Source organism: Elephantulus edwardii, unplaced genomic scaffold (assembly GCF_000299155.1).
Source record: "Elephantulus edwardii isolate Elephantulus edwardi_28Jun2011 unplaced genomic scaffold, EleEdw1.0 scaffold00044, whole genome shotgun sequence".
In the NCBI taxonomy this organism is placed as follows: domain Eukaryota; kingdom Metazoa; phylum Chordata; class Mammalia; order Macroscelidea; family Macroscelididae; genus Elephantulus; species Elephantulus edwardii.
Window position 1 is genome coordinate 11,661,372 of NW_006399794.1, and position 18,093 is coordinate 11,679,464.

Sequence of the window (18,093 nt, forward strand, 5' to 3'; positions counted from 1 at the left end):
GAAAAATAAAAACCAAACTCACTTTCATGGATTTTATTTCAGCTCTTAACAATCCTACATCTGGTTCTGAACTTGTAAATTATTACGGAGGACATAGCTTTCTCCCATGGAACAGCTGATGCATGCAATCACTGACCTTTAAAACAGCAGTGCAAAGTATAATTGCTTATGCCATCAGTGCTCCTTCCTGAGTAAAACATAGATCTTATATATACACTATATTAAAAAGTATATTCAGTACAATATTAAGTTTCAAAATTTATCAAAGTTCTTTAATATTCTCATGCTCTTCAACACAGCAATAATACTTTCAACAACTCATCCTAGGTAATTTGTTTTCCAGCATTAAATTCTGTTTGAAAATATAACAGAGTAATTACTTTAAGTGGAATAATTTTGCCTGCTCTATTTTCAATATAACCATCAGCAACCCATTAGTTGGCATCACAAGACTGCTCATTTTTGTGGAAGAGAATTTAAAAAATATTGTTCTAAGGAAATAATCAGAGATAACTAGGGATAATTACATTTATAAATATTAAATCTGTAAATTAAGATTGTATTTATACAGCACCATCTGATTTAAAATTCATTCTGACTAATAAAATCTCATCTCTGTCAGAATATTCTTTATGAGTTTCAATGTTGAATGTTTCAGAAGTGGACAGCCAGTCCTTCTTCTGAGGCACCACTGAACAGTCTTGAACTGCAACACTGTTGGTTACCAGACAAGGGTGCTATCTCCATAAGCTAGGAATCCCAAGCTTATGAGATGGGTACTTATGAGTCACTATTTATGCATATGTATATATATTCCACAAAGAATTACCTGAAGGCAAACACAAAAAAATGTGTGTTCAGATATATTTGACGTATTTTGCTTGAGTTTTAAATACATTATTTAATCTACACAAACTTCAACTTTTAGGTCTGTTAAAAAATAAAAATTTTGATAACTTTTAAAATACTTACATATATTTGTTAAATGCTAAACACAGATATGGTCATGACATTGCAAATAGGTATCTTTAAACATTAATTTAAAAATGCAATGGTTTTTATATAGATCATGTTGGAAAATTTGAATACTGGACACAACTTTGAAGTCAAGTGTCTTGTCTTCACAAATGTATTATATATAAAATATCATAGCTCCTAACTTGCACACCAGTGAATACCACTCGGCTCACTTCCAAGGGATATACTGAAGCTCTGCAGTAGCATATAGCTGTTCAATTTACCTCCTTCTCAGATAATCCAATTTTAAGTGAGGAAACCCCACAATATCTAACTTATCTTCATACTGTAAAAATTTAAAAAATTCACAATATATGAAAAGAAACTAAAACCTGATTTTAGTTTTAGATTCTCTTTTAAAGAAATAACAAATGATATTTTGAAGGTGAAATACAAAATATTGCAACTTATTACCAAATGTTTCAACTTCAGCATATCCTTCTTTTGAACAACTGGTATAAACAGACACACACAATTATGTTAGCTAATCATCATAAACATATTTATCTTTTGTAAATGTGTGAATAAAAGCTTATGAGATGAATAATTTAAATAGCAAAACATGACAAAAAGAAGATGAAAAAAGGCAATTTTTTTTTTTTTCAGGTAAAGCTGGAGTTCATTTGCCGTATTAACCTCACTCCAAAATTATATAGAATTTCAAACATCAATAGAAAATGATTTAAATCTTCAGTGGAAAAATGAAGAATATGAAAGTTATTCCTTTACATTAAAGCTTGATTGTGGGTTATTATTGAATTTTGCAATTTTGTTTATACCTAAGACAAACGCAGTATGCGTTAATTATCTTTACATGAATACATTTCATTTTGAAGTCATGCCTACCCAGATATGTTTAATTTATCTTTAAACAACCACACCTCCAGACTAGACGTCTCTAAACATTTGAACCATGTAGTTTATGTAGTGAGTCATCTCTCACTAATGCCCCACTCTGAAGAAATTTTGGGGATGATGGGAGATTCTCCCATGAAAATCCCATGAAGGTCATTCCAAAGATAACAGATCAGATTATGTCTAATTAACAAACATGATTCTGATTCCCTCTTCTCTGAAGTAATAGAAATGTTCTCAACTTCCCAAACTACCAGCCTTTATTATATTTTTCCCTGCCTTATTTATTTTGATCATTTAGATAACACTTCTATTGTTTACCTTTATTATTGAAGTTTCTACACTGTTTTCTAATGCTTTATTTTTGTGTATCACTATTCAGTGAAGCCTTGGTTTTGCCATAATATACACATACAGTGTATATGCACTGATTAATAATACCAAAATGGATAAATTGAGACTAATTTACCTTTTATTTGTTATTTTAAGGGAAGTTTACAGAAAAGTTGACTTTTCATTCATTCATTGCTGATTGATTTAAGTTTTATGTATTGGTCATCATCATCATAGAACTTGCAATAGATAGTACGCAAAGAATGAATGTGAATGGAAAAACATGCAAGACATAGAATGGGAGAATTCTCAGTACCTTCCTCCCTACATAATGGTAACAACGTGATATTGATTTTCACTGGTAAATTCATTCTCATGTGGCATATGCATTTTGATTTGGAGTCTAAACTTCAAGTCACATGCCTCAACATGCCTCTCAACTTAGAAACACTAGCATGGCTTTTGTCTCTATAGATATTGGAGTAGATAAAATCACCCAGGAAAGACTGATAAAGGCACTATTTGAATCTCAGGTAGAACTCTGAGAACCAGCAATACTGTTGAGGGTTAACTATAAATACCGATATTGGTGGAAGGGAAAGAAACCAGGAGGGCTTAATGTAATGGATGGTAAAAGGAAAGAGTTGATCCTCATGTTAAATGTTGAGCAAACTTGTTAAATTTTCTCCTCTTTAAGGTAAGAAGTAAACCCTAAGGCTGAAACTACAAATTTGGGCATTAATTTCAAGTGCTAAACACACCCTGTATGTGTAATTAGATAAATTACTTGGACCACCCAATAGTTGGTACGTCTTTTTTTTTTTTAAGTTGATACTTACAGCAAATGTTATAAATGGCATCTACCTCAAACTACTATTTTATACAGTATAATATAGTTCCCAGATAAGGAAGATAATCACTAAGTGCAAACTACTAATTATTTTCAAAAAACGTCCCAGTTGACTTTTCTTCACACCAAGTCCTACACAGGCCAATCTCTTTTTTTTTTTTTCCACAGTAAAGGTTAATTTGACTTGTCATTTTAACAAGTAAATGGGACCCTATCAATTTCAGAGTTAAAAAAAAATCCTTTTTATATTCTCAGACCCTGTAATACAACTAATTTTCCATTTCCGTACACACACCAATAACTAATTCTTCTTCCTCACAGTCATTTATCAAGACAGTTTACCTAAGTTATAGAATGGATTTAGTAACATAACTTTTGCTGCTGGCACTTACCAGAATTAGACTGCCAGTAGTTCCTAAATAGAAAGACATGAACTTCCCGCTTTGATCTTCATTTTATTTCTCTCTTTTTCCTCAGGGATTTGACCTCTAGTAGCAGTAGAAAAGCAGACTCTTTAATCTCCCAGAAATTCAACATGACATTGAGTCTGGGGTTCAGATGCTAAGTTATTGGTACATAAGGTCAAAAAGGAACTAGATACAATGTGTGGGAAATGTAATTAATAAATAAATACTAGAAATAGCATTTCCTCTCCAAAATATATTAAAAAAAAAAAACAACCCCAAACAACAAACCTCAAAGTGATGCAAATCTTGAGAAAAGCACATTAACTAAAGAACAAAAGGACCCAGTGAGATACTTATTACTTAGCTCACATTTGTATTTGAAGCATGTTGTTGTTGTTTGTTGTAGTTATTGTGTGCAGTGTCTGAACTAAACCTTAGCTGACGCTCCAGTGGTTTCAGAGGCAGTAAATCTTGTTAGGAGAGATAGCCCATCCTTTTCTCTCAGTACTGCTCATGGGTTCAAATCGCATTGCTTTGGGATTGCAGCACAGCTTCTCCTCATTAGGTCAACAGAGTTCCCTTTTTTGAAGCATAAGAAAATAAATGTATTTCTCAAATCCTGAAGTGACCTTTTGTCATGTAAATATTTCTGTCATCCTTGTAAATGTGAAAATATGAGAATGTTGCTAAACAAAAACACCTGGACACAACCTTAGAATTAGGAACTCTAAGAAGTATAAAGGTAATATTCAATATGATGGTACAACAGAACAGTGGAACAATTCAGGAAGAAGACAAGAAGGAGATATGCAGGCTATAACTGGATTTAGTTGAAGAAGCTTAATATGTGGCATCCAAGGTGAAGAGACAGAATAGGTAAAAGAGCCAACAATTTTAATACTTTAATTGCAATTCCAGGCCATACCACTTTACTTTTCTCTATTGTTTTGGTTGTTGTTAAGTGACATCGAGTCAATTACAAATCATAGAAACCCTATGAATCGCAGATATGAACTCTGTCCTATGCTGCACCATTCTTATCATCCCACATACACACTGAAGCTCATTACCACACTCAGGGTCACTCATTGACCACTCCACCTTTCTAAGCATGGTGCCCCTTTCCAAGGAATAGCCTCTCTTAACAACATGCCCAAGGTATATGAGATGAAGCTTTGTCATCTTTGCCGCCAAGGAGCACTCTGGTTGTACCATCTCCAAGACATAATTATTTGCTCTTTTGGCAGTTCATGGGACATTCAGCACTCTTCTCCAATAGCATAACTCAAATGCATCCATTTTCCTTCTATTGTCTTTATTCAATTTTCAGCTGTCAGGTGCACAGGAGGTGATTAGAAAAGCCATGGCTTGAATCATGTGCACCTTATTCTTTAAACTGATATCATTGCTCTTCAGGACTTGGAAAGGTTCCTGACAGCAAACTGTCCCAGTGCTAAATATATCTTTATCTCCTTACTGCTAGTACCAAAGGTATTGATTATAGATCCAAGTAAGATAAATTTGACAATTTCAGAGAATTTCAATCTTTTCTCCATCTATCATGATGTTCATTGCCTGTTGTCCCAGTGGTGAAGATTTTTGTTTTCTTGATGTTCAGATGTAATCCACATTGAAGGCTGTAGTTCTTGATCCTCTGCTGAGCACCACAAGATGTCTTCCTTTCAGCAAGCAAGGTTTGTCATCAGCATAACACGGGTTGAAGACTCTTCTGCCAAACTGGACGCTGCATTCTTCTACATAAACTCCAGCTTCTTGAATGATTTGATTAGTATACATGTTGAAAGAAAAGGGGAAAAGATATTTTTCACTGCTCACTTTAATAATAAAAAAAGGGGAAACCATAATACACAAGAACCAAATATCTTTAATTTTTTAAATTTTTAATTTTTTTAAATTTTATTATTTTTGTGTGAGTGTACTGTCAAATCAGATCTGACTGGTACAGGAGGAGATTGTCCCTCCTTCCCCGGGACAGCATCTGGTGGATTCGAACCGTGCCCCTCTGTGATTGTAGTTGCAGCTCCTTTCCATTAGACCACCAGAGCTCCCCCTAAGAACCAAATATCTTTAAAGAAACTTGTATATTATACAATTTATAGGAAGTATTCACTAGTTATTTTAAAATAATTCATCAGTTGCCATATCTATGTTGTTGTTTACTGTGAAGTCAGGACCACCCATCGCTGACCCTCAGGCAGGTTTTTAGAGGCAGTTATTCCCATGGGAGGAGATTTCCCATCTTTCTCCCACAGAGCAGCTGGTAGCCTTGAACTGCGAGCCTTTAAAATTGCAGGACAGCCGTTAGGCCATTATATCTATATCTATCTATCTATCTATCTATATATATATATATCTCAAAATAATTTATTTTTAATCATAGTACTAGTTAAGTATTTAAATAACTTTAGCCCCCAGGCCTTCCTAGATTTCAAAAAAGCTATACTAGAATTAAATACTTCTTAAATTATATAGTATAGCAAGTAATTGTGAAAACCATTGCCAGGGTCAGATGCACCTTAGTCTCTAGAATGACATTGTTGCTTCTCAGTACTCTGCAGAGGTCCATGACAGTAGTGTTTTCCAGTGCAATTCATCTTTTAATTTCCTGACTGCTAGTGCCAAGAGTTGATTGTGGAGCTGAGCTAGCTGAAACTGGTAAAAACCTCAATCTCTTCTCCATCTATGATGGTGCTGCCAACAGCTCCCTGGTGAGAATTATTGTGAAGACTACAGTACTCAATCTTTTGCAGCAAGTGCTTCAGGTCCTCCTTAGTTTTCAGCAAGCAAGGTTGTGTCATCTGCATAAGGTTATTAATGAGCCTTCCTCCAATCCTGATGCCACATTCCTCCTTATAAAGGCCAACCTTCTAAATAATCTGTGTTACATATAGATTGAAAAGGTATGGCGACAGGACACATCCTGATGCATTTCTTTCCTGATTTTGAACCATGTAGTGTTTCCTTGCTCTGTTCTACGGACTTCTTCCTGGTCCATGTACAGGTTTCACGTAAGTACATTCATGTGTTCTAGGGTTTCTATTCTCTTCAAGGTTAGCCACAATTTGTTGTAATCCACACAGTCAAATGTCTATGCATAGTCAATGAAACACAGATAGACATTCCGCTGGTACTCCCCGCTTTCAGCCAAGATTAATTTTATGATAATCGTGCAACAATATCTCTAGTGCCATGACCTCTTCTAAACCCAGCTTGTGTTTCTGGTAGTTCTATGTCAATGTATTATTCCAGTTGTTTCTGGATAATCTTCAGCAGAATTTTGCTTGTGTGATATTAATGATATTATTCAAAAATTTCCACATTCTGTCAGGTCACCTTTTTTCAAATGGGAATAAATATGGATCTCTTCCAGTCAGTTGGCCATGTAATTGTCCTCTAGATTTCTTGACACAACCTAGTGAGCATGTCCGGAACAGTGTTTGTATATTAAAATATGCCAATTGCTATTCCATCAATTCCTTGGGCCTTGTTTTTGCCAAATCCCTCAAAGCAGCCTGAACTCCTTTCTTCATCACCATTGCCTCTTGATCATATGTTGTTCATTGAAATTCTTCTATGTCAGCCAGTTCTTTTTGGTACAGTGACTTACCGTCTTCCCAATTACTTGCTATGTGTCTGAAAGCTGAACAGTGACTAAGGATTACAGAAGAAGAATCAATGCCTTTGACTTGTAGTGCTGGAGAAGAGTATTGAACATATCATGGACCGCCAAGAGAACAAAAGCTCTGTCTTGAAGAGGGTGAAACCAAGTTTCTCCTTGAAGGCTAGGATTTTGAAGCTCCAGCTCCCATATTTTGGATACATGGCCAGGAAAGGACTAGTCCTTGGAGAAGAACATCATGCTTGGAGGGGTGGAGGCTCAGTACAGGAAAGGAAGATTCCTGATGAGACGAATTGGCATGGTAACTGGGGTAATGGGGGTATATCTGTCAAAGTCAGTGAGACTGACTCAAGTTAGGGCAGAGTTCAGAGCTGTTGAGTTGTGGGCAACGTGACCATACATAACAACAACAAAATTATATAGGGATCTCTGGTGGCCTAGCTACTAGAGAGCTGTGTGGACTACCCAGAAGCAGGAGGTTTGAATCCACCTCCTGGTGGGAGGTGGGAGAAAAATGGGCAGTCATTTCCTTTGCAATTTACAGCTTCTAAAGATGCAAGGGTGGGGGTGTGTCATGAGTCTGTTCTGGGTTATGTAAAAGAATTTGAGCTTTAAATTCTAGATTTCACTTTGATATTCATGAATATCTTTAGGCAGATATTTTCTGCAGGCAGGTAATTTGTAAGTTAAATACTGTTTGTTCAAGGCCATGAAGAAATAGAAAAGTTTTAAAATATGAAGCCTTATGCATTAGTAGACTGAAATAGACTGGTCTTAGTCATGCAGAATAAGGCAGTTTTATGGCCCACTTTGCCGGGAATGATATATTGATGTGGAATGGCATCATAGTCACAGTCAAGAAGAGTATTTTAAGATCTGTCCTGAAGTATGATGCAGTCACTAATAAGATAATATCCATGTGGATACAAGGAAGACTGGTTAATATTATTTTAATATGGTTTTATTCAAATTTACATACTAATAACTAAAAAAAATAAAGAAATGAAGGGTTTCAACCAATTTCTGAAGTCTGAAATTTCTCAAACATGAAATTAAGTTGTTGTTGTGGTGGTGGTCGTGGTGGTGGTGGTGTACCACTGAGTTACTCGCATCTCATAGCAACCCTAAGTACAATAGCTCTGAATCCTGCCCTATTCCGAACCAGTCTCATTGACTCCAATGCACTTAATCTCATTGCCCCAGTTACTGTGTCAATCCATCTAAAATGGGATCTTTCTCTCCTGTGCTATTCCATCACCCTTCTGAACATGATCTTTTTCTCCAAGGACCAGTCTCTTCTGGCCACATGGGCAAAGCAGGTGAATCAGAGCTTCAAAATCCTTGCCTTCAAGGAGAAACTTGGTTTCACTCCCTCCAATACAGACTGCTTGTTTTCTTGGTGGTCCATGATATGTTCAATACTCTTCTCCAGCACTACAACTCAAAGGCACCAATTCTTTTTCTGTCACTTATTAATAACAAATGCTTGATGGAATGCAAAAGTTTGAAAGAAAGAAGAATTGTTGGTTGAAAACTATGGTTCTGGTGATATAAATGGGTCAAGAGATCTCATTATATAATTTTGTAAAACCAGTGATTTAAAAAATTAATATAACACAAATAGTGACTATACATATGGACCTTACCAGTTGTAGTAAATAAATATTAAGTCAAGTACATCTGTGGAATAAGAAGTGGAAAAGACAATGTTGTGAATCATAGTAAAGGCAGGGATAGATTATGGAATAGACCATAAGTTGCCCATATGCAAGTTCAATTTGAAGATAAATAAAGTTAAAACAAGTCCAAAAGAACCCAAATATGACCTTACGAAGATTCCATGTGAATTTAGAGACTATTTAAAGAGTAAATTTGATGTTTGCCAAACTAATGGGCAAAACCCAGATGTATTACAGGATATATCAATGACATAATGCAAGCAGGGATTTTTAAAAGGTTATTAAAAAGAAAACCAAGATTTTAGAATATAGACAAGTTAAAGCTAATAAGAGCAATGATGAAAAGAGGCTTAATATTTACAAGACATAGTATTATAATAAAATATACAAAGATCTAAGTTAGAAAATTGAAACAGAATACATTTAGCATATCTCAAAATGAAACAAATACTTTAAGATTGCATCTTGGATTTATGTTTCTGATAGTTCCTTGTTATTTGCCTATTCAAAAGGATAATTTTTGTGCCTCTTCTGACTTTCAGGATTTAACCTCTTTTCTAAGTGAACCTGACATCCACCTGCCAATGTCTCTCTCTCTCTCTTTTATTTTTTAGGCGAATGCATACATGGATGGTGTTTAACTATGTACTCCTAATAATACACTTCTTATTATTCATATTGGTGGAGCCTCATATATGTTGGACACATTGCTAGTAGGGGCCAGTCCTTGGAGAAGGACATCATGCTTGGAAAGATTTTGTGATTGATCTAATTCACCTAGCATGATGTCTATAAGCTCTATCCATGTATCATGTATACATGTATCATCTATGTATCATGTAACATGTATCACGATTTCATTTCTCCAACTGATAAGTAGTATTCCACTTCTATGTGTATGTACAGCATTCTGTTTGTCCAATATTCTGTCAAGAAGCTGTTAGGTTGTCTCCACCTTTTGAAGACTATGACTAGTGCTACAAAGAACACTGATATGCAGGTCTCTGTGTGAGTTTCCTCTTTTAAGACTTTGGAGTATATATTTAGGATTGGAATTGTTGAGTCGGATTGAAGCTCTATTTTAGATTTTTGAAGAGCACTATAGTTTTCCAAAGTGGCTATATAAGCTTGCATTCTTACAAGAAGTGGTTAAGCGTTTCCTATATACTCAGAAATGTAGTTTTTTTTTTCTTTGTCCTTGTTTCAGCCATTCTACTGAGAGTGAAACAGCATCTCCTTGTGGTTTATAATTTCACTCTCATGGATAGAGGAACTCTGGTGGCCTCGCCTGTAGGGAGTTGTGCTGCTAAACCAAATCTACCAAGGAATGCATGAATAATCTCACCTTGCAATTTACAGCCTCTGAAAACTTGCTAGAGAGCTGCCTTTGAATCAGTTCTGACTCAACAGCAGTGAATTTTTTTGTTTCTCATTGCTAAGGAGGTTGAGCATATTTTCATGTGTTTGGTAACCATTTTATAATTTTTTTCTTTAGCTATTTACTTTTACTTATTGTATTTCTTGTGCACCTCTCTGTACCTTCTCTTTCATAGTAATATTGTGCTTATTGTCTCCATATTATTAAAAATTTTCCTTTTACTCAAAGAAGCCTTGGTGGCATAGTGCTTAAGTGGGGTATGTGTATACAAGTATGTGTGTAAATCATTGAGTTAGAATTTTCTAGAGACAGTAAATTTTCCAGAGACTATGAAAGGCAAAGAAGGGGATTGCCCATCTTTCTCCCAAGAAGCAGCACGTGGATTTAAATTTTCTGGTTTGGGGTTAGCAATGCAAGTCCCTACCCAATAGGCTACCAGCACTCCTTATGCTTAAATACAGCCCTTTGGCACTACTAACCCAAAGGCTAGCTGTGTGAGTCCTCCAGGAGCTCCTTACTATAAATATGGAAAGTCCTTTCATAAGCAGTTACACCCTTAGAAGTTGAATGGAAGATCTCTGTGACTCAAGACCAGATCAATAACAATGAATATTCCTTTTACCTCATATCTTAATATGTGTTTATTATCTATTTGCTGATTTTCTCTCCTCTCCCCGTGTTCCCATTCCTGGTAACCCTCAAAGAACATTTCTTTCTGTATACAAATCTCTCATTAGCTTTATATAGTACTAATTAATATTTTTTTTAAAAAATTGGGTTCTTGATCTGTCTTGAATGAAGTATTTTTGTACATATTATATGTTTATGGATCTTATTTCAAATTCATGCAAGTGGCTATTTAGTGGCAAGAAGCTGTGCTAAATCCCAAAAGCACACAGTTCGAGGTGACAAGCTGCTCCACAGGAGAAGGATGGACAATCTCCTACTGTGTGATTAACTGTCTCCGAAAACCCACTGGAGGGTCAATTATGGGTTGGCTTTGACTTGACGGTACACAACAACAACATTATCGTTTGTTAAAGAAGCTGTCTTTTCTCCAATTAATGTATTTTCATTATTTTTCAAGGATTGGTTGTCCATAAATAGATGGGATTTATTTCTGTATTCTCAATTTTATTCCAATGGTCATCTGTGTGTACAGCATCAGGCATGGTACTGGTTAACATGCATGTGGGAGAGGCTTTGACCTGAGGAAATTTAAGTCCTCCTCTTATGTTTTTCTTCTTCAATGTTGTTGTTGATTGCCTTTAAGTCAAGCAAACTCATAGCAACCTTATGAACAAAAGGCCTGAGGCCTCTCTATAACTACCAACATTTATCAAAGTTCATAGAGCTTCATCTAAAGTTTCTTTTAGCATTCCATATGACATTAGTGATTACTCTTTCCATATCTTTAAGGAATGAAGTTGGAATCTACAGTTTACTTTCAGTAGCAATTTTCACAATGTTTTAGTCCATTAATATATCTATGTGCCATTATACATATTCCAGACTGTTTTAAACTCACATGGGTGGAAAATCAGAAAATGTAAGGCCTCTGACTTTGCAAAGAATGAAAGACCTGAACACCTATATAACTTTCATTGTTTCTCCAAGTTAGTAGAGTTCCAAGAGGCAAGATTTTTCAGAAGTGGATGTCTCCTACTTCCAAGTTTGTTTTATTCAGGAGGCTCCACCCAACACTGTCAACCATGGGTAACCATTATCACATTTGACACATCAGTGTCACAGTGTTTAGCATCCCAGCAACCACGAGTTACCTCTGTACAGCAAATGGACAGACTAGTGCTATACTGTTAAATATAGTTGAATATAGTGCTGAATGTTGTTGCTGTTAAGTGCCACCAAATTGAGTACAACTCATAGTGAACTTACGAAAAACAGATCTGAGGGGAGAGGGGAGGAAAACGAACAAACAAACAAACAAAAAAACAGATCTGAATCCTGTCCTGGTATATCCTAAAAACATCTGACATACTTTGGCCCATTGCTACAGTCACTCTGTCAATTCATCTGGTTGAAGGTCTTCTTCTCTTTCTCCAACCTTCCACATTTCTAAATCTTATGTGATTTTCCAAGGAATAGCTTTTCATGGCAACATGTCCAAAATATATGAGGTGCTTTGTCAACTTTGCAATCCAAGGAGAATTCTGACTGTTGTTTCTCCAAGGCATATGTGTTCTTTTGACAATCCATGGGATAGTTAGTAATCTCTTCTAAAACCACAAATCTAAGGCATCAATTTTCCTTTTATAGTCTTTAATTATCCTTGCCTAGCTCTCAGCATCATAGCAAGCGATTGAAAAGACCATGGCCTGTATCAGGCATACATTAGTCATCAAAGTGACACTTTTGCTACTCACTTATATGGGATGTTCGCCACTGTAGACTTTGCCAGTGCAATAAGCCTCCCTGTCTTCTTCTGATGGCTATTATCAAGGGTGCTTACTTTGCATACAAACAAAATGTAGTTGTTGATAGTTTCAATCTTCTCTCTATCTATCATGATCTTGCCTATTGGTCCAATGGTGGGAATTTTTGTTTTCTTGATGTTGAAATGCAATCTATATTGAATGCTGCATTCTTCAGTCTTCTAAAGCAAGCACTTCAAGTCCTCCTCAATTTCAGCAAGCAAGATTATGTTAGCTGCATAGGGAAGTTCTTTAGAAGTCTTCCCTCATTCTTGATTCCACAGTCTTTTTCATAGAGTCCAGCTTCTTAAATGATTTGCTCAGAATATAGAATATGGAGCAAGGGTGTAATCCTGATGCATTTCTTTTTTAATGTTAAATCACGTAGTATTCTCTTGCTCCATTTGCAAAACAGCTTCTTCATCTAGATAAAATTTCACATGAGTACAATAAAGTGTTCGGGAATTCCCATTCTCAGTGTTAGATATAATTTGTTATGATCCACATAGCCAATTGCCTTGTATGTAGTATTTGACTTTCCAAATAGGAAACTCTTTTAACTTTGAAAGAAGGACAATAGCATGTGAACCAGAATAATAACTGAAAATGTATTAAAACTCTGACCAAATGAAAGATAATAAAGCATCTTGGAAAAATAACTCACTGTGTTCCAGATCTGCTAATAAAATGAAGTGTGCCTTTCCGCCTCCATCCCTGTATATTTGCAGCAGGAACTGCCTGGAAAGAATGGCCTTTGTTTGTCTGGTTACACTACCAGTATTGCTTATATTTTGTTTGTGAGGTCAATGATATTTTCTAGTCTTGATAAATTATCAATACACATCACAGGTCATGTATTTCCAACTTTCTGCCATATGTTTGCATGAAAGTTAAATCACTTGTGCTGTCTTCAGAGCAAAATTTGAACTCATTATTTAAAACCACTTTTTTGCTATCGTTAATAACAATAACTCAATATTTTAGAAATGCTCATAGAAATTTTAACTCTTTACCCTCCTCCATATTGAATTTACAATTGCGAACTCAATCTTGTTGTTTTAACTTAAATATTTCTAATATACATGAGAAAAAGAACAAATATAAATTTAGAGCAAAGGATCTGAGTAAAAATGTCATCTATCTTGGGAATCTGATCTTTAACATAGCAACAGATAGATGTTTTTGTTGTGTACTGTTGAGGAGGAACTGATCCATAGCTGACTCTTCTTAGGGTATTCAGAAGCAGTTATTACAGAGGAGATTGCCCATCTTTGTCTCATAGATCTGCTGCTGGATTTGAATCAGGTGCCTTTGGGATTGCAGCACAGCTTCTTACCACTAGGCTACCAATGCTCCCTAATTTGTTGTTGTTGTTGTTAAATTCTGTCGAGTTGTAGACAACTCAGAGCGACCTTATGAATGAAAGACCTGAATGCTTGTATAACTTTCATAACTTCTCCATATTTATAGAGTTTATGGAGGCAAGCTATTTCGGAAGTGGATGTGATACATCAGTGTCACAGTGTTTAGCATCACAGCCACCACAAGTTACCTCTGTACAGCAAATGAACAGACAATATGGATTGTACTCAACATGATTACATCTAACAACAACAAGTGCCAAAATGATCTAGAAACATCAGTCTTTATGATACAGACTAAAATAGAAGTGGAGCTCTGGTAACTTAGTGGTAAGGCACTGCCTGCTAACCTGAAGTAATGTGGTTTGAATCCACAAGCTGCTCCATAGGCAAAAGATGGGCAATCTCCTCTCTTACTGGCTTTGAAAACCTGCTGGAGGGTCAGTTATGGGTCATTGTGACTCAATGGCACGCAGCAGTATTATCAGTAGCACAGAATTTTACATGAGGTACTGCTAGCCAAAACGTCAGTGGTTTTAACCCACAGTGGCTCTGCTGGAGAACGAAGGGCAATTTCACTCTATAAAAATTTGCAGTCTCACTGAAACAGATGAGGGACTGAATAATTTAGAAGCGATGTATGATAAGGTACTATGATTATCACAAGAATCCACAATTAAAGTTGCATAGTGGAATGTACGTGGGGCTGTGGGAAGGGTGCGGGGGGATTGTGTACCAGTGAGGGAGTCTTTCTTTTATTTTTGAAAGAGAGGAGCAAACTGGGGGGCGGGGGTAGAGGGCTGGGCGGGGAGAGAAGTGCAGCAATGAATGAATGGAAATCCAAACTCTCTGTAAATGTACATTAAAATTATTTAAAAAATAAAATAAAATAAAATAAAGAAAAAATCATAGCCCATAAAAAAAAGAAATAGAGAGACCCTCAATTAGATGTATTGTCATAGTGGCTGTAAAAATGAGCTCAGGTACATCAGAGATGATGATGATGGTGATGATGATGATGATGATGATGATGATGGCGGCACAGGATAGTTCATATCATTCGTCCATAGTCACAATGGGTTGCAGTGAACTGGATAACACCTAACAACAGTTACTCAAGTTATGTTGTATTATCCCTCAATAAAGCTCCTTTTCTTTCATTAAAAAAATTGCAGTCTCAGGAACTCAATGGAGAACCATTACTGAATTGAAACTGACTTGATGGTAGTGGATTAGATCAAAATATCAGAGACAGTGAGCACTGAGAATCTTTGGTCATGTAGATAAGTAGATGAGAATGGAATTTATTTGTATTATTGTTGTTGTCAGGTGCCATCGAGTCAAGTACGATTCATAACAACCCTATGAACAACAGATCTGAATCCTGTCCTATCCTGAGCCATCCTCATCATCTCTGATACACTTAGCCCACTGCTGCCTTCACCAAGTCAATCCATCTCGACAGATGGATTACTTATTTATTTACGACACACACAAATAACAGACCAAAATTGAATCTCATTGCTGTAGAGTAAGAACAGACTCATAGCTGACAATCTTGTGGGTTTTCAGGTGGCTGTAAATTGCATGAGAGGAGATTGTCCATCTTTCTCCCACAGAGCTGTGGTGGATTTGTATCATTAGGGAGGTTCTGACTTTGAATTCGCTTCATAACTTCATGTATATTACATAGCTTCTCTTACATAGTTAAAAACCAATATTTATTTATTTAGTTATAGAAGAAAGGTCAGGTCTTTTGTACAAAACTTATGCTCAGTCATATTTTACTTGACAACACTTAACCACTGCTAGGTGAAACTAGTTCTGTTGTAGTTAGAGGAACACTCTTCCACTTTTTACATTACTCTTTGTCAATGTGCAGTATGAAGTACCCTGGTTTTGCTGTGATGCTGAGCCTTGTACCATTGGGGTATCAAATACCAGAATGGTTTCTCAATATGGACAGAGTTTGGTGGAGCTCCCAGTTTAAAACAGGTTTGGAAGCAGGAGTGGCATCCAATTCCTAAACCACATGCTTCTGGAAAATCTATGAACTTGGTGAAATGACAACAGTTATACAAAGACAATTAAGTCTTTTATTCATAGAGTCGCTATTAGTTGCCCTCAACTCGAGGCAATGAACAATAACAAAAACATGGATTGATCACTTCATTAGTCATTCTTTTACGTGAAAAAAATATAAAATTCCAAAATAATATCTATCTCCTAAATATGTTAAATATATGCTAATTTTATGTTGCACAACATGTCATTTCCTCACTATCCCAGCCCTTCTTTAGATACTGACTTCAGTGGCTTCAGACATTTAAGATGGCAGTAATTAATTACTGGCTGCTAATTTCTCATATCAATGTTTAAGTTTTTATTTACCACAAATTTTAATGCATTTTCCCAACAACTTCTCCCGGATTTGTCGAGTCTTTACACAGTACACGATAGGGTTCATCAATGGTGGCACCAGCAAGAATGCATCTGCTATCAGAATCATAACCAAAGGGGATTTCTGCTTGGCAAAGCGATGCATTGCAGCCAAAGTGATGATGGGCACATAGAAGATAAGCACAGCACAGATGTGGGAGACACAAGTATTGAGAGCTTTGAGTCTCTCCTCTAGAGATCCAATGCTGATTACAGTCCTCAAGATCAGTACATATGACAGAAAAATCATTGCCAAGTCCAGCATAGTGCAGAGAGCAACAAAAAAGCCATAGATGACATTGACCTTGTTATCAGAGCACGCCAGCTTCATGGTGTCCTGATGAAGACAATATGAGTGAGAAAGGATATACTTATGGCAGTATTTTAGTCTCTTTAGAATGAAGGGGAAAGGGAGCACTAAAAGAATGCTCCTGACGGCCATGGCCAGACCCATTTTAACAACTCTATTGCTCGTGAGGATGGAACTATACCTCAGGGGATTATGAATGGCAAGAAAGCGATCCAAAGACATAATCAGAAGCACTGAGGATTCCATCACAGTGAATCCATGAATGAAGAACTCTTGGGCAAAGCAAGCATTGGGGCTTATTCCCATAGCATTAAATAAGAATATCCTTAGCATGGTAGGAAGGGAGGAGAGAGACAGGCCCAGGTCAGAGACAGCCAACATGGAGAGAAAGTAATACATGGGCTCATGAAGTGAAGATTCTGTTCTTATGACAAAAAGAATGGTGCAATTGCCTATGATGGCCACCAGGTACATGAGGCAGATGGGGATGGAGATCCAGATGTGAGCATATTCCAGTTCTGGGATTCCAATCAGAAGGAAAAGCTGCACTTCAGAATTATTGAGATCATGCATAGTAAGTAGAAATAGAGTGCTTTACCAGATCTGAAACCATATAAACAAAAAACAGGTACATTTAAAAAATATTAGGAGAAAAGAACTAGATTTTAAAAATATACTATGCTGGAAGGTACATAGAGAGAGCTACACTGGCCTAATGGACAGAAAGTTATGCTACCAAGCCGAAGGTGGGTGATTTTAATCTGTGACACTCAAGTCTGGTTTAAATTCAGTTTTTGTCAAACATTCTTCTAGGTGTATAGCACTGGTGTATAGCATTGCTATACAGAGGTAACTAGTGGTTGCTGTGATGCTAAACACTGTGACACTGATGTGTCAAATGTGATAATGGTTACCTATGGTGGACAGTGTTTGGTGGAGCTTCCCAATTAAATCAAGCTTGGAAGCAGGAGTTGCATCCACTTCGGAAAAGGCTTGCCTCCGGAAACTCTATGAACAGTACTCAGGTCTTTCATTCATAGAGTCGCTATGAGTCGTGTACAACTTGATGGCAGCTAACACCAACATAACAACAACATGCTAGAACGTGTATTTGGCATAATATCAGTATTAATTCTCATAATATATCAAAATATTATTTATTTTATTCTCTCCATCATTCAAATATCAATGAAATGAATTATCTTAAAATAATAGGTTTTTACTATTAGTCCTGATATATATAAAAGAAATCAAATTAACATCTTTGATTCAATTGATAGTGGAACTCCTATAATCTTGCTCAATCCTTCTTTAGTATAATTTGTAGCACTCTTTTTTTTTTTACTTTTTAAGACCTCTCTTAATAAAGGAACAGTGGAAAATAATATTGTA

The 18,093-nt window shown here is 36.2% G+C and overlaps 1 protein-coding gene across 1 annotated transcript; it reads right to left on the reverse strand.

Moving 5' to 3' along the window:
• Positions 1–16,335: 16,335 nt before the first annotated feature.
• On the reverse strand, positions 16,336–17,274 carry LOC102863066 (olfactory receptor 51A7-like). The gene has a single exon (XM_006885520.1). The coding sequence runs from the start codon at positions 17,272–17,274 to the stop codon at positions 16,336–16,338; it is 939 nt and encodes a 312-aa protein (XP_006885582.1).
• Positions 17,275–18,093: the final 819 nt, after the last annotated feature.